This window comes from Neolamprologus multifasciatus, chromosome 14, assembly GCF_963576455.1.
Source record: "Neolamprologus multifasciatus chromosome 14, fNeoMul1.2, whole genome shotgun sequence".
Classification (NCBI taxonomy): domain Eukaryota; kingdom Metazoa; phylum Chordata; class Actinopteri; order Cichliformes; family Cichlidae; genus Neolamprologus; species Neolamprologus multifasciatus.
Genome location: NC_140452.1, coordinates 35,768,325 through 35,789,574, shown reverse-complemented (window position 1 = coordinate 35,789,574; position 21,250 = coordinate 35,768,325). Strand labels below are relative to the sequence as shown.

Sequence of the window (21,250 nt, the reverse complement as noted above, 5' to 3'; positions counted from 1 at the left end):
TGGAACGTCAGCGTTTTGGGCCGTTTCAATGTGGACGCACAACTCTGAAAACGACAAAACGACAGTGTGGACGCCGAGCGTTTTCAGACCAAAACATCGTTTTCACATCTATCCAGGCCAGCTCAGTTATTTTAATGAGGTTTTCGTACTGAAACTAAACTTTAGACATGTTTTTAAAAAGCTGCGCTGTTCGCTCACACAGTGAACCCTACCTGACCACTCACAGATCGATGAGCAGCCTGACAGCAGCAGAGCCGTTCATGGACATAGACTTTGACTCAGCTCACCAGAATGAAACAATATTTTACTATTATTTTGATATTTTTAAGATGCAGTTTCACCCCAAACAAACACTTGATCGTCGTAGGGAGAAGAACAACATGTTGGCGTAACTAACCAGGACCTGCCTTGGTGCGTTCTGCAGGACCTCTGTGCCTGTAGAGGCTTAAACGCAGCCTCAGTGCTGCCCCGTGTCTCAGTGGGAGGTACCAGGATATGACCTGGCACACAGACAGAGGGCACGTCTGCCTTTAGCTTATAAAAAATACCCGTCTGTAATTACAAGAGAGGCAGACAAACGCCTTCTCACGCAGGCACAAACACACACAAAGGCTTTTTAAGGACGATTTTGTCTCTGGAGCGCCATTCAGAGCGGCAGACAAGTTCAAGATGTCTACGGCACTCCCGCGGCCCCCCCTCTGCTCAGTTTAGGAAACAACAAACAATGCGGTTGCTATGGGGCCCCGTGAACCCCCCGAGAGAGACCGCATGTCAGCAGCAGTCTGGACAGCCAACGGCCAGGCTGCAGACAGTTTGCAAGCAAACACGCAGATCGTGCAGTCGGTGCACTGTGCTCCTCCTGCAGGACACACACAGCCGAGAGTATCTGCAGCACCTCCTCTGCTGATAATCACACTCATGAAAGAGCTTCAGACACTTTCTCTCTCACTGGAAGATCTGTGCTGTAAAAGTTTGACACTAATCATTAATGAATCTCTGGAATGAATAATTAGTTAATGAAAAATGCCTGACAGTCGTCCCAGCCCAGCGGGACTCTCTCACAGGTTTCATCCTTCACAAAGACGACTTTCTGTTAAATGAATCAAGAAGAATGTTTGTGCTTGTACACATTTAGGAATCACATTGACAATTATTCAGCTCACTCTGCTTAGACCGTTTGTTAAGCATGCAAAGCGACCCTGGATAAGCTCTGACGATTCAGTCCTTGTTCAAGGGCACCTCCTGCAGATGGAGGCCAGCGAGAGACACTGAACCTCTCACAGTTATTGCTGCTCACTCATCTCCACGTCTGCAAGGACCATGGAAATTAGACTGTTCAGGAAATTCATATGAAACAAGTGAGCTGGTTTGTTCAGCCTGCAGAGGTTAAATGCAGTCCCAGTGTTACACCCCAAATACCACTTATACCCGGGGTCCCCAATCCCAGTCCACGAGGGCCGGTGTCCTGCAGGTTTTAGATGTGTCCTTGATCCATCACAGCTGATTTAAATGGCTAAATCACCTCCTCAACATGTCCTGAAGTTCTCCAGACGCCTGGTAATGAACTAATCATGTGATTCAGGTGTGTTGACCCAGGGTGATGTCTAAAACCTGCAGGACACCGGCCCTCGTGGACTGGGATTGGGGACCCCTGACTTACACCATCAGCTGATGAGCTAACGAGTTCATTACTAGAGTGCGTCTGTCATCACAGTTTGTGACTTTAGGCCTTTGAAAAGTCTTAAATTAAAGCTACTGAATTAAAAAAAGAGGATTACAAGATGAAAACCGTACAAAGGATCTGTCAGGATTATCAGCAACAAACACGAATCAGCTGACACAGCGCATCCATAAGCTGTTTTTTAAAGACCGCTGAGTAACAGCGCATCATCCCCGTGAGGTCCTGACTCACCAGCCTCTCCATCTCCTGCTCGCGGAGCCTCTCCTCTCGCTGTCGGCGGTGGTACTCCAGCAGGTCGTCCTCGTTGTCGCTGATCTCTGTGATGCTGTTCTTCCTCTCCCTCATGCCGGGGTGCGGTCTCCCTGCAGACATCTTCCTGTGGGTCCTTGGGCTGGCTACAGGAGAGGAACCCGGCAACGAGCCCAGACTGTAAGCTGGCGACAAGGAATTCCCGAAGCTCGCTTTCCGTACCCCTGCCCCCCCGACGCTGCCCTCCGTCAACAACGAGGTAGGTGATGGGCTGCGATCTCGGATGCCTCTGCTGCAAATCTGCTCCTCCGACTTGCGCCGAAGTCTGGGGCTCTCGGGAACGACCTTGCCCAGACTTGAGGGGCTGTCCAGAGTCCTCAGTGGGTTCACCGTGCCCGGAAGTGCCCCTGGGAGAACTGGAACCCCTCTGCGAGCCAAGGAGGGGCTTAAAGGTGGCAGCTCTCTCATACTGCTGCCGGCGCCACCACCCCCGTTCACCTCCACGTTCCTCCGGGCCAAGCGAGGGCTTTCTGGGGGCTGCAACGAGCGCGGGTGCTGCTGGAGAGGTGATCCTTGGATTATGTGGACGATGGGGTCCAGGGGAGGCTGGAACGCTCTGGTGGGTTGAGAAAGCTGCCTGGAGGGGCTGGAAGTAAGCGAGCGATCGGCCAGAGGGGCGTGCTCTCTGAAGGGGCTGGCAGGTCTTTCTTGGAGCACTGTGGTAGTCTTGGTCCTGGGGCTGGAGGGCGACGGGGATGAACAGGTCGGGAACTTGGGTGTGAGCCTGGGGCTACTTGGTACAGCGTTTCTACTGCTAAGAGATTCACTGGAGGACAGAAGGGGGGTCTGCCGAGGGCTCTCACACCCATCTTGGCCCAGTCCTGTGTGGCTTGGCTTGGGGCTTGGAAGAGCCTCCGTTAAGACCTTTCGCGGCAACCTGGGGCTTTCCTGAACCTTTAGGGTCACCCCACTGCTGCTGAAGTTAGGCAGTATGGTCCGTGGCTGGGGCACCGGCGGAGGCTGGGCGGTGAAGTTGTAGCTAGAGGAGCGTACAGGCACTGGCGGCAGAGAAGAACTCTGGTCCTGGGGTCCTCCGCTAGGAGATGGACTGGTAAAGCTTCCACTGCTGGCTGCTGAGGGGGAGGACAGCGGGGAAAAAGGAGGCGATGTGTTCTCATAGCTGGACCCCACAGACATGGCCCCTGGGCTGGTAGGGGGCGATAACAGATACCGGCCCCCTCCGTTGACCATGGGGGACAGAGGAGAGTGAGCTGCGGACTGGCCGCCGGGAGGCTTCATGGCGTCCGATGAAGAAGGCTGAGGGTCATCCATGACTAGAGAATCCATGATCTCCTGGAGGTCCCTCTCAATAGAGCTGACGATGGCGCTGTGCTCGGATTGGACTTTCTCTCCAGGAGCTGGGGGACACTGGGCTGGACTGGACTGGTGATTCCCATTGACCAAGCTCTCTGTGTCTGCAGGGAAAGCAGAGAGAATAAAACGGGCATCAGACGGGTATTCAAACAGAGTCAACGACATCCTGCACCTCAATGACTCGCCCAGGTCCACCACATGCCCCAATCATTAGATATCATACAAAGAAAACATTTGCAGTGGGGCAGCGACGGCATTATTCTAACAACAGCAGCAAAAACAGACTGTTCAGAGTACACTGTGCATCATAGGGGTGGGGAAAATGGATACTGTGTAGCATGGTGATATTTTGTTTGCTAATAATGTATGGATACAGGGACAGCAGAAATCGATACTTTGTTACAAAAAGGTTTTTGTGCTCTGACTTCAGAGCATGTTGATCCTTTTTCTGAGCAAGAATCCTGACATTCCTTCACTGTCCAAATGTGTTTAATAAACATGACAGTTTACTTATTTTAATTTAAGACATGTTTTATTTTAATTAAGTTTAAAACTTTTTTATTTAATGTAAAATTATATTTTGTTTTAATTTACTTTCAAATTCTTCAGTTGCTGAAGGGGCTGCATAGTTTTCATAAACTGCATAGTTCAGAATAGCTATAATTGTACCAGATGGTTGATTCAGTTAAGTTGGACTAGACTGTAATACAAACCGTTCAGTTTGTCAACAATAAAACTGAAATGAGAGAAAGACTGAGTGTGAGACTTTGTTATTAGAGAAAATGAATATTGATAAAGTTTACCTTTATGTACAGAATCTGAATATCGCAAAATATTTTTAAAAATCGCAATAATATCGTATCGTGGGATGTATGGTGATTCCCACCTCTAGTGCATCATGCACGACTTACTTAAACAGCAAAGCAGCAGCGAGGAGGGTCTTTCAAAGGCTGACTGTGACATTGCAAATCGCCATCAGTTAGCATCGCACAATGTTTTGTTTTTTTAGTGCAAGGCAGGAAAAACAAAAGCACGCTCTGTGTGTGTACACCGACAACAGGAAAAAGCATACAGCTCTCTACAGGCTTCAGGTTAGTTTTGCCCTCGAGCTCAGCGGGTTTTTACTGCTGTGACCTGTGGCAGTGAGATGACTCGGGAGAGGATCACTAGATCCTTGATGTCACTCGGCTCTCCGACCGGCACCGAACTGATAGCACGAAGCGACGACACGGGAAGGAATGAAGCTCCAAACTAATATGAAAGACTGTGATTGGTTTCCTGCTGGACGTTCAGTCCCGTCACTGTGTTAGATGCATAAAAACTCTAAACATCTTTGTTCTGGGCGGTCCAACCAGCTTTAGTATAAAAGCCTCTGTGGGTAACGAGAGTTATCCCTCACCAGAGCTTTTTAATACAACTACCTTCAATCTGAGAGTAACACAGTTGGACGATCTCTTTCCCCTGAACAACAGAAGAAGTGCAGTGACACTGCCTTCCTTTAAGAGCCCGTCTTTAACCCTGATAACTTTCCGTTATTCCTGTGAGGTTGTGTCACAGCGTTCCTTACTGTGCCGAAAACGAGCCTTAGCCCCTCCTCACTCTTCACAGCCACACTGAAATGAAACTATTTAAAACACGTACTGCCAGACTTCCTCGCCTCCCCAGAGAGCTTCACAAACTGCTGAATTCTAACCTGTTATTTAAGATGCATTCAACGTCAACTTTCCAGCCTACTGTGGAAAACAGGTAAGTACAAGGCCAGAGAAGAGATTAGTGGTGAGGGGGAAAGGAAGGACACACAGACGGCACTGGATAGGAGAAAATGTGCCTACATAACCCAATTACTGTATGGCCCGAAAGCAAACGTAGGCCACAGGCCAGGTAATCTCATCTTAATCATCTTCCTCCAATGTCAGCACAGTCGATTATAACACCAGAAACACAGCCACGTGGCTCTGAGGCAGGGAACACTGCACAGATCAGTTTTTATTCACCTTAAATGAAATCTGTTCACAGCGACTTGTCATTTTAAATGAGGATTATTGTAATGTAGCGTCATCATGCAAACACAGAGGTAATAAAGCAGCTGTCGTGTCTGAGAAGCAAATAAAAGAGTCAGTTTTGTGTCACAGAGGCAAATCCCATCAGAGCAAGTGCTTTAAAACACAGAAGCTTCACAAATAATGCATTAGCTGTGCCTGCTCAGCTGACACCACAGCAGCTATGCCTGCTTTTTCTCTAATAACGCCAAGCTCTGCCCACGTGACAGCCTCACCACAACTGAGTGTGAACGCATCTGCGTGTAAATAACACGGCAGTGAAGTAACAATGCTAGTGTCACATCGACCGTCACGGATCCTGATGTGAGGAACACACAATACGGGATAAAGGCGGCCGTTTGCTGAGGGAAAGCCGTGCAGTGATGTCATGGCATACAGACCATCGCCTCCAGTGCATCGCGACAAACTTCATTTAAAAACTGGCAATTTACGCCGGCGTGTTCGCGGGTAGAGACGAGCGCTGGTTTCAACATGACGGCAAGACATTTTATCACACGGAACATCCTCTGCTTTTCGGCACCGATTCCATCATATGGAAGCGCTAGCTAACAAACACACGCTTGGTTCATCTGCCATTACCCATTTCTCCCCCTGACAAGAACGCCGTATCATGCTGTTAGCAAAGAAGATCAGATTGTATTTAGAGGAAATCACACAGTCGTGTTTACTAATGTGATATGATCCGAATAAAGATGCAAAGTCACAGTGATTGGTTCGAGTGTGTACCGCTGCTCTAAGACGTGCACACCTTCTTATATAAATACACGAATGAAAAATCGACGTATTGTTAATGGAGTTTGGCGTGTGACCGCTTGGCATCACTTTTCTCAGGCGCGGAGAGCTAGGGTTACTCACATGAAGGAATAAAACTGCGCCCCGGTCAGTTTCAGTGCGGTTCACCTGCTATATGACCCACACATGAGGCCACGTCCTCCGGACAGCGCTGACAGGGCGGCTGTGGCAGAGCCCCGCCGTGTCTGGCTCCACACACACCGAAGAGACACGGAGCTTCAACGCCGCGCTGACAGTTCAGCCGGGGTGCTGGGTACCGCTGCGGACCGCCGAACCGCTGGCGTCAGGTTACGCGAACAGTAACACGGCTTTTCCGGTCTAGACTTTCAAAGTAAAGCTCTATTAGCGTCAAGGGAACGTGCCACTGTTGAGAACATTTGCACTATTAAGGCCGATTTTAACTGAATATGAAAGTCCATGAAATACCTTAGAAGTGCAGTTTTACAATTAAACCCAGTTATGCAAAACGAATCGCTCCGAACTCCTGGTGACAGCCATGTATTTTATTTTGAAGGTACATTTGTATGACTGACCGTGTCGTGGTTTACTTAACGAAGCTTTTCCTGCCCGCAGTGATGTGAACCACTGCGAGATTTGCGAGCAGTTTGTCACGGCAGCACATTTTATTGTTGTGTCAATAATGCAGTTTAGATGCGACCGAAAGTATTAAAATGGCCCGTGACCACATTAAAAGCAGGGAGAGAGGGGTGCAGCTTATTAGTTTACCCCAACAAGACGAGCCTCAAAAAGATCAACTTTGGGACAAATATTCCTGTGCATCCACGTCTGTCTGAATATCTTTCCACATAAAAACACTCTGATCGAGCACGGTGAAATATTTAAAGGAAAATGAGAGAGGTTCATCTGGGATGGAAATGTGGGTTTGGAAATGGAAAACAGGGGCAGGAAATATGTGGCGGTTACCCTGTTAAATGGCAAAAAGATCCCCAGTTTGACGTCCTAATAGTGCTTTATTAATAAGCACTTGCTTTCACTTCATAATAGTGAAAAAAAGAGATTCAGCATGCGGCAGTGCCAATCTGAAACCACAACTTCATCCCCAGCCTCCAGCCTTGTCCTCAGAGCTGTCCAGCAGCCAAGTCACTGGGAGATAAAGGCCTTTCACTGGGAAGAATACAGAAGGCTGGGGAACAGGGAGGGCAGGGAGGGCGCAGAGATGGGAGACAGCACACTGGAACTGGGAGCTTTATAAATAGCCTCTGAAAAGGATACTGTAACCCCAGCCATCAGCCACTTTAAGGAACCACAAAGCCGTCTGCTGGCCTCGCACTGAGATACAGGAAGTGCCGGCTGGATGAAAATCTAGCAAAGCTTGCAGAAACTAAACGAGACAGGTAAATGCGATGGACGGACGCTTCAGTGGAGGATGTGACAGTGTGTGGCTGTCTGTCTCGCTCTGTCTTGCACAGAAACCGATGACATGTCCTCTCCGCCAGCGCCACGTGGGACAGGCTCCAACCCCCCTCAGAACCTGATAAACAGCTAAGGAAATGGAGGGCGGACTGACAGAGTGGTGCAAAGTGCACACGACTCTGGAGAATTGCATGAGATTTGATTTTGCAAGACAATTGTTACAAAGTGATGCAAGTTTTAGGGTTCACAGAAGTAGGCCACAAACAACTAACATCCCAACCAGCACCACCAGGCTGCCGACAACACCAAACGTCCCCCGTCTGCAGGACTCATTCCAGTGTTACCATGTATGTGTGGCAGCATGGCCCCGTCAGGGAGAGCAGAAGTCCTCAGGAGCTCTGGACCAGCAGGGAACTGATGTAAAGCTCATGTCGATCAGTCATTTTTCCATCATTCATGTGTCTATGGAAAACAGACTGTATACTAAAGACAGAAGCAGGATCACCCATTGTTAGCATTTTCACACTGACCATCTCGGCGTTTTGCAGCAGTTTGTGACGGGGAAAAAGCAACGAGCAGCGCTGACTGAAACGAAGGGAAGCTGCAGACTGATGGGCCGGCGGCATGTCAATCACAAGGTCACCATGACCTCATTGATCCTCTATTTGTAATCGGAAGGTTGCCAGTTTAAGCCCCGGCTCGGACAGTCTCGGTCGTTGTGTCCTTGGGAGAGACACTTCACCTACCGCCTACTGGTGGTGGTCAGAGGGCCCGGTGGCGCCAGTGTCCGGCAGCCTCGCCTCTGTCAGTGCGCCCCAGGGTGGCTGTGGCTACAATGTAGCTTCATCACCAGTGTGTGGATGTGTGTGTGACTGGATTGTGACTAATGACTGCATTTTTATTTCACTCTAATGGAATCTTTACCCGTTTACTGAAGTCACAAATCCAGCAGCTCTGTGAGTTGTTACAACGACTGCAGGTTTCATACTCGTACAGCAGCTTCACATTTCACAAACTGTCTCCATCTTTTGTGTACAGTTTATACACGTTATGTGCACCCATGTGTGGAGCTTCAGCCTATCAGCGCTCTGTCCCGCCTTCACACCTGTGCTGACTCTATCTGCACCATGAACCTGGAGAGATGCTGCGAGGTATCGTAAAGACAGGAAGTGACTACAGTTTGTTGATCCTGAAGCACAAACTGCATCTGTACATCGCAGAGATTCAGCCGAACCACACTCAGTGGATGCTACAAACTGACACTGACTCACAGCGGACACACACTAGTTCACACACAAAGATAACATGTGCCACTTTCAAGTCTTTTCAAGCTGACACGGCGGACATGCTCCGTTTATCGTGGGAGTGGTATAAGCTATCTTCATCTGAACGCAGCTCAGGAATGTGTAATTGGTACGTTTCTAAACAACGGAAGGCTTTCATTAGTGGATCAGGAAGTCCAGAGCAGGCAGCCTGTGTGCTATACTTATCCCCTGGTGGCACGCCGTGTCAACAGCGGGGGAGGACGGGGGGCGAGATGCTGTGACAGATCCCTGGAAGTATAGCTTGCCAAGAGAAGGTACACTTACAGCTGTGGACACACACACACACACACACACACACACTTTGCCTGGAGACGCAGAGGAATGAGATGAAACATGCATGGTGTGAAGTCGGTCCCAGCTGGGCCTGCTCAGGCTCTGGGCTCCTACAGACCCCTCCCCACAACGAGGGTCTGATAACAGAGCTGCAAACAGAACTCTGACCAGTCGATGACTCTCTTTAATGCAAATATAAAATGTCTTTTTAATGAAACACCAGAGTCACTGGGAGCAGCTGACGTTCAAAAAGCCAACAAACACACAAAGAAAAATTGGCGTCCCACTTCTGCTGCTCCACTTGCTCCACCCTTGTGTGGAGTTTACTGCAGTACAAGCAGCCACCTGTAAACTACACCTCTCCAGCACCCGCCTTTTTACCGTCTGCTCCTTTCACCCGTGCAGGCCGAGCTGAAAATGAGATTTCTTACGGGGGAAACAAGGTCTTTCTGTTTCCTGGACAAAGTGCCGGTGCTGAGCTTTTCAAAGTGATTTGTGTTTGCGAGGTGTGGAGTCAGTGAGTAACAACACACAGGATATACTACGTATGTGTGTGGAAACCCCACAATAACAGCACAGTACCTGCACAGAGTCTGTAGTCCCCCGCAGAGACACTTCCTCCGTGGGGCATCATACTCTTCATCCTGAAGGCTTCCTCAGGGTGGTTGAAGCGAAAGAAGGCTGATTGGCCAAGACACAGCATACAGCCTGGAACAGAAGCACATACATTTATTTTCACCTGTGCTTAGTCGTCACATCCCTGTAGCTCTGCCACGGGAAGCTCGCAGGTCACAGCTGTGCCACAATTATGTACAGTTGTTTTAGAGTAGGTGGGGCTACAGGGGGGGGAACCTTTGGAGAACCGTTATCATTGTTATCACTGAATACTGTATTTTTGCCCTAAATGCCCATCCCCCACGTCACCCGCCATGCAGGTCGAGAATCACAACCAATGTTTGTCTGCATTATCTCTGAAAACTCTCCAAAAATGTCGTTTATTGAACAGTTTCTGATGTATAAACTGCTAATAAAGAACTCCTGGTCCTGCTATGAGAGGAAAAAGCTCAGCACAGCCACACATGCTTAGTGCGACATCTATGTCTATGTTTGCAAGAAAAGCAGCAAGTTTGCTGTTTGTTTGTGAACAAAGGCATCGCTGCCATTCAGTAGATGGCACTGAGGCTTTAATGTGTGTGCTAACACGATGCTAAAGCTCAAAAACAAGCACCAAAACTGCATTTAAAGACTATAAAGAGCTAGCTTAGCGATTAGCAGAAATACTCACTTCCCCACACTAACCAACAACTTTTAGTTTCTGACTGTTTCCTGTACAGATTAAATAAATAAGACATAAACATTACAGGAAGGAAGTGGACTGCTAACCGTTTAGAGCCAACATTTACAGTCTTTATGCTAAGCTAGGCTAAAGTGTCAAACTCCTTAGGTAACATAAAAACCAGTTCATTAAAAATGAACAATAGCAACATTTTCCTGATGTACTCGGATTACTTCAGCAGAATGCTCAGAACATACCTGACAAAATGAAACGTGACAACGAGCTGCACAAACACAACGTGTTATATTTAATGAATATATGAAAGTTTTAAAACTGAAAATCTTTCATCGTCTAAATTTAAAAAGTAAACAACATTTTCCTCAAATATATTTGACATGCAGTGAAGTCCAGGAACAAAGTAGTACAAACAGTAAGCATATCTGTGTGTGTGCTAATAAATGTGCTGTTACTTTCCACCCGACTAACATTTCACAGACGTGAGCAGCATCGTAACGCTCAGAGACTGGAAACACAAACTATCCCTGAGAAACTGCTGATGTGTCTCATAGCAGCATCCAGTCTGAGCACAGAGCGCACACGACCGATCGAATCGCCAACACAGACGTAAGTGAGGTGAGGTCAGTCGTTCTGACAGCGTCAGGAACGAGCTCACAGACGCCGTGCTGACTCAACCATCATCCACACAGAGGGCAGAGGGCACGCCGTCCTCTGTCACGGTGCAAACGGACCACTGATGACACTTAAACCTGATATAGCTGGATGAGAGAGACTGCAGAAAACAAAGTACAGAAAAGATCTGAGACGTGTCCAAGTTCAGGAGACACATCTGTACAAACTCAGGATGGTTTCTCTGCTTTCTGGGAAGCAGGAAGGCACATCGGCACTATAAAGATTCAAAATATGTCTAAATAGTTCCCAACTTCAAAGCGTCACATCGGTTTACACAGCAGAACAATCTGATCTGCCTGACATCCTGTTTCTGCAGGAGCTACGTCCAATTAAAGAGATAAGATGATAAAATTCAGCAGATCCACGATAAACAAAGTCTGGTCAGAATAATTCTATAAAGAAAACTTCACAAAATTCACATCCATCCCTGAGCAGCTATATTCTAGCTGCAACACGCTACAAGCTAACGGGCCGGTCACAAAATGTATGAATCACAGTGCAGCCCAATAAGCTTTAAACACAGCGGTACCTCCGTGTCCTGGTGAGAGCTCTCAGACTTTTTAATGGTTGTACTGGAAGTAGTACTGGAACCTGCTGCAGGTTGTGGCTGGGGTCCACGTCCTGCCTTATAAAGGACGTCCATCACCAAATGGACACTTGTTGCACAAGTTAATGTGTGAAATGCTGTGTTAGCAAAGACTGAACGAACACTCGTCCTGCTGAACTCTGCTGCTCACAGGTGGCTCAGGACTAACAGGTGCCTGTCTAATGCATTTACACAGATTTGTGTGCAGTAATGGTTGTTTGACTTTCTCCACCAAACAGTCGGTGTTTGGGTGAATGTGTCTGCTACAGTGATGCAGGTGAGCCTCATAACGAGCGCTTCACTCAGATGGAACCAGCACCACACACTCCCCAGCTCTGTGTGGTGATATCAATCACACCCACCTATCTGGTTTGAACATCACAGCACATCACTCACAGAACTCATTCAGCTCCTTCGTGTGCCATGAGCCCGATAACAGATCAGCAGTCGCACGTTTATGGTTTTCTCGATACGGCATCATTATGTCCTGCTGACATGACGAGGGAAAGGTCCTCCAGGCCAGCCGGAGATAAGATCCCTGCCTGTTGTTGAGAGGCCTGAGGTACAGACAGGAAATGCTGCTGTGATGGACGACAGAGCCAGATTGGCCTTTTATTATGGAGAGACACACACGCTGACAGCCTGGGGAAAAACACCTGATTACATCCTGAGCCGTGGGTGAGGCCTGATGGAAAACAGGTGCAGACTGCTGCTAACATGAGCTCAGCACAGAGGGGTCAATGCCAAAAAACAACAACCTGTGTAGAACGGTGCAAGGACTGCTTCTTACACAGCACGCTTCTACAACTGAGCACTGTCTATGCAAGTGCTCCTAATATTCATACTCTGATGGACGCATCGCAGAGGAACTTGGGGTTAGCATCTTGTCCAAGATATTTGGCATGTAGACTAGAGCAGACGGGGATCGAACCACCAACCTTCAGCTACATTTACTTCTTTCTCTCATTCGTTTGCATGTCATAGGCTGGTAACAACTATTAAAGTCTGGCTGTAAGCACTCGAACATGGCAGAAGCATAGATGTATATGCTGTGGTCAAGTCAACATTCATGTTTCACATGAAATAATACTGTAACGTCAGAAGCAGCCACATTTGAATGGCAAGGTGGAGTGCTAAGCTAGCAGCTAACGCAGCAAGCTTTGTTAGCTGCTGGTTATGGGCCAGCCTCTAGTGGCCATTAAAGGAACTGCAGGAGGTTGCTGTTTGGCAGAAGATCCCTCTTTAACTACTGCAGCATGAATAGCACCAGTTATACTCTGACTGATCGTTTACACACTAAATTTCAATGTAAAAACATAGAAAGCATCGTCCCTGTAATAAAATGATTCCTGTACTGTAAAATAACGTGTTGATGCTAAATGCTAATGATGATATTTATATTAGTGCTATAAAATGCCTGCAGAGCCACGTCGGCTGAGCCTCCACGCCTTCACGCGCTCCACAACTTCAGCGCTTATCCGACTTTTCTGCCTCCCTGCTGTGTCCTCTGGATTCTGTCCACTTTCACTGAATCACACCCCGTCCTCTGACTTGCACGAACATGATCTCCCTGGTGAACATCAACTTGGGCATTTAGGGAGCTACTGGTTAAAACAATGTAGCTTGAAGAGGCATGTATCTGACACTGTGGTGACACAGTCATCACTCCCTCTGAGCCTACAAGGGTTTGGTGATGCCTCCGCGGCACGCAGCCTCGTTTTCACGCAGCAGTTCTGTGTTGAGATTGGAACAACGGTGACGACTGAGGCTAACAGCTAGCTGCAATAACAACATTTCTTTAACATACTTACAGCTTATACAGTCCTGCTATTAGAATTGAATCAGTATTAAATATGTGCTAGCGTGCTGTACTTTGGTGGTTAGCTATTGGATTGGACATGGAAAATATCTAAGCTAGAAAACATAAGGTATTAGCATTTTCCGAGCCATGGCTATGCTAATTAGCAAATGCTAAATCAACACTTACTGAAATCAACAGGGCAGCAGTTTCAGCTTCAGTTTCAATGTGCTGATTTATCTTTAGGAATGAATACTGAAGTGTTTCACCTTTATGTCAGGTGTGAATAGCACTGATAGCAGAGGACTCGACGGCTGTCACAGACCTCTGTTTGTCCCACTGCCACATTTTGCTGGTTTGGCCACTTTGGAGGTGATAACATATCTTTTGTGTAGTATGTTTAACGTCATCATGAGGCCTTTATTACTCACCGTGTTTCATGGGCAAACATCTGTGGCTAAATGGAATGTGGGATTAGTAATTACAGTGCGTCTTTGTGAGATACGCAGTACAGACTCGAGTTTATGTCTGAGTTCATGCTGGATGGTTCACATTAGCAGCCACTGCTTTGTTGTTCTTGGCCTTAATGCATTAGTTTCACTGCAGTTGTGCAGTTATTAAGGATGATTCTCGCTTTAGGGTGTAAGCTCCTCGCCTGCTGCTTGTCTGACAGTGTGAGATTTACTCTGACTTTGTGTTTTTAATTGCACGGCTTTCATTTAACTGTCACTCAAACAGCTTATTTAACTGTTAAAATACAAAATTGTGATTAAGATTTAAATTTCATAAACTGTGCAGCTCTAGTAGCACGTAATCTCAGAACGACAACCTGTTAGTGACAAAGTGTTTTAGCATCTTAGCTAGCTCAGCACACAGCAGACAAAAATACCCGAAATATCTGATTCCAGTTTGAATGCTCTTTTCCTGAAAGACAAATCACTACGATTGTAATCGAATGTTTTTAACCACTGTGATCAAATAAGCAAAAATATCAGTAACATGTAGCGTGACACAATTTCACTGACTCAAACATGAAGCTGTTGTGTTAAAGGGCATCGTCACGCCACAAAGGCCCGTTTTATACAGGAAAACTGATATTCAACTTCTTACTGTGAAGTTGACATTAGGAAAGCAGGTGTCTGTCAGGGTTTGGTGTTTGTAATCAGCTATAACAGTTGGTCCATGAAACACGGCGTCACTGTTAGTCTAAACTCCAAAAACTCCTGTTCAAAGCGAGCCTCACTGCCCATCAGGAGACTTTTACCTCAGCACGTTTTGGAAAATGATTTCACTGGATTTGAATTCTAATGGTCACCAGTTCTGTTAAGGCTGCAGTCGTACTTCTAGCTCCATCTTTGCGTGATTTCAGTCCAGGACTGAGTGCCATCACTGCGCTATGAAGACCTCCTCACATCCATGCCCAGCTCAGGCTAGAGGAAGCCAACTTTACAGGGTGTAAAGGACAGCTCACTGGTTTGTCATGGACAACACCCGGGCAGGCTGCACACATGCCTGTGAGATTAGCCCACTAACTGCCACAGACTGTGAATAAATCACACCAGTGTGGGGCTGTCCCGTGGACGTACGGGACACAGTGATGGACACAGTGATGGACACAGTGATGCACACAGTGATGCAGAGGCTGCTGGAGGGTGATGGACAAGAGGACATGTTTCTCCTCGGCCTCTCAGCAACAACCTCTGCTGGCACTGACTGTGTGTGTCTGTCTGTGTGTGTGTTCCTGTCTAGCTATCTTTGTGAGGACCAAAATCTGCATTCTACTATACTTGTGAGAACCAACAGTCACTTGTGAGTTCACACTCACCGGTCCTCACAAATTTAAAGGGATTTTTGTGGCTCAAAATGTGGTTTTAGTGTCAGGGTTACAATTAGGTTCTGGTTAGGGGAAGCATTATGTCACTGAAGGTCCTCACTAAGATAGCTGAACGGGGCTGTGTGTCTGTGTCTGTGTGTGTGTGTGTATGTGTCTGTGTGTGTGTGTCTGTGTGTATGTCTGTGTCTGTGTGTGTGTGTGTATGTCTGTGTCTGTCTGTGTGTGTCTGTGTGCGCGTTTGTGTCTGTGTGTGTCTGTGTGTGCGTGTGTGTCTGTGTGTGTGTGTCTGTGTGTCTGTGTGCGCGTGTGTCTGTCTGTGTGTGTCTGTGTGTGTCTGTGTGTGTCTGTGTGCGCGTGTGTGTCTGTGTGTCTGTGTCTGTGTGCGTGTGTCTGTCTGTGTGTGTGTGTCTGTGTGTCTGTGTCTGTGTGCGTGTGTCTGTCTGTGTGTGTGTGTCTGTGTGCGTGTGTCTGTGTGTGTGTGTGTGTGTCTGTGTCTGTGTGTGTGTGTCTGTGTGTCTGTGTGCGCGTGTGTCTGTCTGTGTGTGTGTGTCTGTGTGTGTGTGTCTGTGTGCGCGTGTGTGTGTCTGTGTGTGTCTGTCTGTCTGTGTGTGTCTGTGTGTGTGTGTGTCTGTGTGCGTGTGTCTGTGTGTGTCTGTGTGCGCGTGTGTGTGTCTGTGTGTCTCTGTGTGCGTCTGTGTCTGTGTGACTGTGTCTGTCTGTGTCTGTCTGTGTGTGTCTGTGTGCGCGTGTGTGTGTCTGTGTGTGTGTGTCTGTGTGTCTGTGTGTGTCTGTGTGTGTGTGTCTGTGTGTGTCTGTGTCTGTGTGTCTGTCTGTGTGTGTCTGTGTCTGTGTGTCTGTGTGTGTCTGTGTGCGCGTGTGTGTCTGTGTGTGTGTGTCTGTGTGTGTGTGTCTGTGTGCGTGTGTCTGTGTGTGTCTGTGTGCGCATGTGTGTCTGTGTCTCTGTGTGCGTCTGTGTCTGTGTGACTGTGTGTGTGTGTCTGTCTGTGTGTGTCTGTGTGTCTGTGGCTGCCCAGGATCAGCCCCACAGAGATCACACAGTTTATAGATGAGGGTTCAGAAACAGTGGCAGGCTTGTCCCACTCACACTGTGGGAGTGTGTGTCTGTGTGTCTGTGTCTGTGTGTCTGTGTCTGTGTGCGTGTCTGTGTGTGCGTGTCTGTGTTTGTGTGTCTGTGTCTGTGTGTCTGTCTGTGTGTGTCTGTGGGAGTGGGAGTGGGCTGTCATGCTGAATGCACTGGCAGCTCTGACTGTGTGCAGGATCAGAAACATCAGACTGGCTAATAATCGACCTGTGAAACTTTCACATTCACCCAGTGATTCCCAGTTTAGACACATCTATGGTTTCCTTCTTGTTCTTCATTCATACTGGTTTCCACTGTGGATGCTCACATCAGACTCATGGAAATAATCCTCACTTCAGATCGTGTCCGTCTCCTGAATCCAAACTGGGTCCACAGAGGAGGGGCCTGGAAACTGAACTGCCTCCCATTAAGTACTCTGGGAACAACAAGCTTTACTGGGCTGGTGTTTACTGTCAGGGCAAGTGGGTCTGATAACTCAACGCTCCGTGTGTGAGCAGCAGGATTTTGGTTCCTGGATTTAACAGGGAAGAGAAGCCGGTACGGGACAGACGTGCTCGCTGGTCCCGGTCAGTGATGTCTCCGTCTGTTTCTGGCTCTTTATGTCCCAACAGAGCGTTTTCCACACTCACACATGACATAGTAAACACACGTGTTCCCAACCACGCGTGTTTGTCTCCGTGTCATGTCAGAGTCCTGCTGTGACAAACATCTGTTCATTTAACAGTAACCCGAACACGCTGACATTTCCAGGGACGAAGAGACGACGACCTTTAAAGGGAAGTTTGTCCTCATTTATTCCTGGATCCCAAAGCAGAAGTGATGTGACATTTACCGACCGCTCCATCTGCTGAAACGCTGTGACAAGAACTCTCTCTGAGCCAATCAGCACTTCAGTGCAGCTTCTCATCGCTGTGAGGAGCATCAGATGGTCCTCCACCACACAGGTACAGATTTATGATCCAGGGACACGAGAAGCATTCACCCGGGTGAGGTTTACACAGATGCTCTAAACGGGCCGTGGATCAGGAGCTGGGGCGATAAATCACGCTCCATACGGAGCAGCCACACGGTGACACTGACAAAGTGCTGCGCTTCATTGGGCAGCTACAGGAACCAATGGTAATTTAGGCTCATTGCAAAGCCAATAAAAGGGAAGGACAAATGTTGCTCTGGGAGACGTCAAACTTTGGATCACTCAGCAGAAAGAGCGAGCAGGACAAGCTTATCTCTACTGCCTGCTCTCAAACGCCAGCCTCCACCCGAACACTGAGGCTTTCCATCTCATCTCCACCGCTAACAGACCGGCCTTTCTCATACTGAACACAGGGTGGGACGATTAATGAGGCAGCCGAGAGGCCGAACCCTGACCACGCAGAGTCTGTCACTTAGACGAGAAGGGCTCTGAGGGAAAGACTTCAGGATGGGTCTCCTTCTGACAGCAGCTTCATCTTCAAGCGTTAGCCATGAATTATGCTAATGACACAGAAATATTTCCATATGTCCCCAGGTGGCCCAGGACGACTCCCCAGGTGGCCCAGGACGACTCCCCAGGTGGCCCAGGACGACTCCACAGTCCTCAAAGGTCCTGCTGGGGTGACAGGGAAGATGAACTGAGGGGTGATGAAGGTCAAACTCTTTGGTGATCAGCTTACCTCTGAGCCAAGATGGTGGTCCCTTCTGTTGGGTCTGTGTTTCCACAAGCCCCGCTAGTTTAGAGACGTATTCATCATGAAGAAAGACATAGCAGAACATCTTCAACCCGCTAGCGAGGGAAGTCTTTGGTCAAGAACGTTTTGTCTGAGATTTGAGATCTGAGAGCAGCTTCCCTCACAGCTATTTATTAACAAACTGTTACAATACACATCACAGCACAAGCACCTCCCACCGTGAAACCCCCCAATGGTTCTAAGACAAGGCACTGTGTGTGTGTGTGTGTGTGTGTGTGTGTGTGTGTGTGTGTGTGTGTGTGTGTGTGTGTGTGTAGGCATTTGTATGCATATGCAAGAACGTGTGTCTGTGTGTGTGTCTCTGTATGCATGACTTCCTGCTCACCAAAAGGATCATAAAAGCAGCAACATCACAAGAAACAGATCTTCCAGATGTATCTGCAGTAAAACCTCCCCCAGCACAGAGTGTCTGCTGAGGTCAGAGACAAAGGAACGTCTTGATCCTATAGATTGAACTCAGACTTACAAATTCAACATTCAACAATTAGACTTAACACCTTTGACTAACTGTACAATCAAAAGGTTTACATCTGCACTATTTTATCAACCTGGGTTTGCCTCTTATCTGTATTTTATTTAATTGTAATTACTGTACAGTACTCTGTTTTTGGTAACTATTGTCCATGATGTAAATATGTAAAAAATTGTGTATGTTTCTGTTCTGTGTCCTGTTTGTTTGTATATGTGTTTTTCTTTTTGTCCCATTTGGTTCTTTAGCCGTCACAATTGTTGTCTGAAGACCAACAACCCAATGGATTTACTTTGCCAAATGGATCATCACAGTCTTGCCGTATTGGTCCATTTGATCGACCTTTGTTGTTATTATTTATTTTATTTTCAGTTGTTACAGACGGGACAGACATGAGTGAGGGATAGGAAAGGGAGAAAGAAAGAGGAAGGAAAAGAAAAACAGAAGGGGAGAGGGACAGTGAGAGAGGAAACTTAAAAAGAGAAAGAAGAGAAAACAAGCAAAAAAACCCCAAAGCAACATACTATACACAACACCATCGCATTAATCTAGCTAAGTGTAAACAGCAGTAAATACTAAATATTGAATGTTGTTGTGCAGCACGCAGGACAGACAGCGCACAATGTGCTTTGAGGTAGCAGCCAAGAAAGGTGTGATTTAAGTCTACGAACAGTGAACACCTGTGTGCACACCTGTGTGCATCAGCACGCTTGTATTCAAATGGTTTCCCCATGTAATGGTCTGCTAGAGGATGTAGAGCCATAGCCCCGCCCCCAGGGCATGAAGCAGGCATGGAGGAGATCCAGGCCCCAGACATCCAGAGGCCCCAGAGTACGAGAACCCAAGGAGGACCACCGGAGGGGCATCCGTGCCACCTTCATGGGAAGAGCTGAGGATCTCCAGACAAGGGGTCACCCAGCAGCCACCGAGCAGAAGCTAGAGGGGGCTGCAGTGACGTGCCGTGGGCTCTGTGGGCAGCCATTCCCATTCTCCTAAAAAACGAGACAACGCATGATATCATTCTGCCAGCTCACCGTCCTTTGGCAGAGATATCTGTCCCACTTTCAGTTTCTCCTGCAAGGTCTGAATGTAGGAATCGAACTGGAAGTTCAGAGCAAGAATGCCGGCAGCCAGCTGTACCAGAGTGAACCGAGCCGCAGGCACAGAGGCCGGAGGCCCGAGGGCCCCCCGCGCCCCGGAAGAGGCCTGACTGAGCAACAGGCACCAGGCCTCGCCAAGCAGCCACCGGGAGTGAGCTGGCGCATGACCTGAGCGCCCAGCCCCGGACACCAAGAACCAACAATGCACCGACCCCTGAGGGCATCAGTCACTGGCAGGGAGTGTGGTGAGGGGAGATAGGCCTCCACACTTGAAGGGCCTGTAAATTCCCAGAGAGGTGGAGTCTAAGACCCGACCTGACATATAGACACAGACAAACAGGCACACACAGACACAGACATGCATTCCCACCCTCATGCACACATATACAAACACTCAGCACTCACCCAACGTAGGAATAAACGTAAATGGACATGTACACACAATCACACTCCCCAAACATACTCGATACCCCGGGTCCAGGTACCCTCACCCCTGGAGGGGGAAACGGCAGCAGCAGGGAGGCCCCGCATCCCAGATCCCAATCGGACGGCCAACACCTCCTCCCAGCCCCCCCGCCCCGATGGCCAGCAGAGAACAGGGGTGTGTGAAGACAAGGGAGAGCATGGTGCTGCTGCCAGAGAGCAGCAGGTGTCAGCACGGCCCCTCCCGAGAACCCTCAATGTCTACATGGATTTAAAATTGAGAGGTGGGCACCGGCGCCAGAGGTAGGTTTGAATACACAGACCGTCTACTGGACGCCGTTAACGTGCCCACCCTCAAGGCCCTATATATATATGTGTGTGTTATGAGAGTGTGAGTAATGTGGATGTCCAAGTTGTGGAATAAAATTGAGGCACAGGGGGCCAGAAGGGGCCAGAGGGAGGGGGATGCCTCCCCTGCACCCTGGTGACTCACCCGCACCCCAAGGCCCGTCTTGTGTGGCTGGGTGTGTTGGAGCGGGAAGAGGGAGGCAGCTGGTATATGTAGGTATATGTGTTTTTCTTGCTGCTGTTACAACCAGATTTCCCCTTGTGGGACAATTAAAGGATTCTTCTGTTCTAGCTCACATCTGAAGGACAAACAAGAACAACGAGACGGAGCAGCTCTGCCTCACGGTGAAACAGAAAAAGCTCGAACGCATTAATGTTGTTTTCTGCAGTTTAGAGAAAATCCAAATTTAACCTGCGCACACATTTCCTGTTTCTTAAAGTCATCGTGGGCAGTTAGCAGGCAGCTAATCGAGGTCGATAAGCAACGTGAGACTCAGCTGTGTGGTTAGGGTTTGAACTCTGGAGGTAACAAAAGACACAACTGTGCTTTTATAATTATAAGATCGTTACAGAGCTCGACTGATATCTGCTGTTAGGACCAAAGCAGGTCACTGAAAAATCTTCAGTATATCAGCTGATATTTTATCAGACATATCAAACATCAAAATTCCCTAACTTTGGTTACGTGTCGTTAAATGTTTCCTCGTTTACGATTTGTCCTGCTCTGTTCCAAACATGCGTTGCCAACACGGCCATTGCAGTGCGCCCT

General features: G+C 48.1%; 1 protein-coding gene across 5 annotated transcripts in view; it reads right to left on the bottom strand.

Moving 5' to 3' along the window:
• Positions 1 to 21,250, bottom strand: part of phldb1b (pleckstrin homology-like domain, family B, member 1b) — a 153,050-nt gene that overhangs the window by 45,759 nt on the left and 86,041 nt on the right. For all 5 annotated transcript variants that reach the window (XM_085131494.1, XM_085131495.1, XM_085131496.1 and 2 more), the window contains exons 5-6: positions 9,711 to 9,836; positions 1,913 to 3,405 (exon numbers count right to left, since the gene is read on the bottom strand). In XM_085131494.1, the coding sequence (XP_084987620.1) occupies positions 1,913 to 3,405; positions 9,711 to 9,836 (1,619 nt within the window). The remainder of the gene's footprint in view (positions 1 to 1,912; positions 3,406 to 9,710; positions 9,837 to 21,250) is intronic.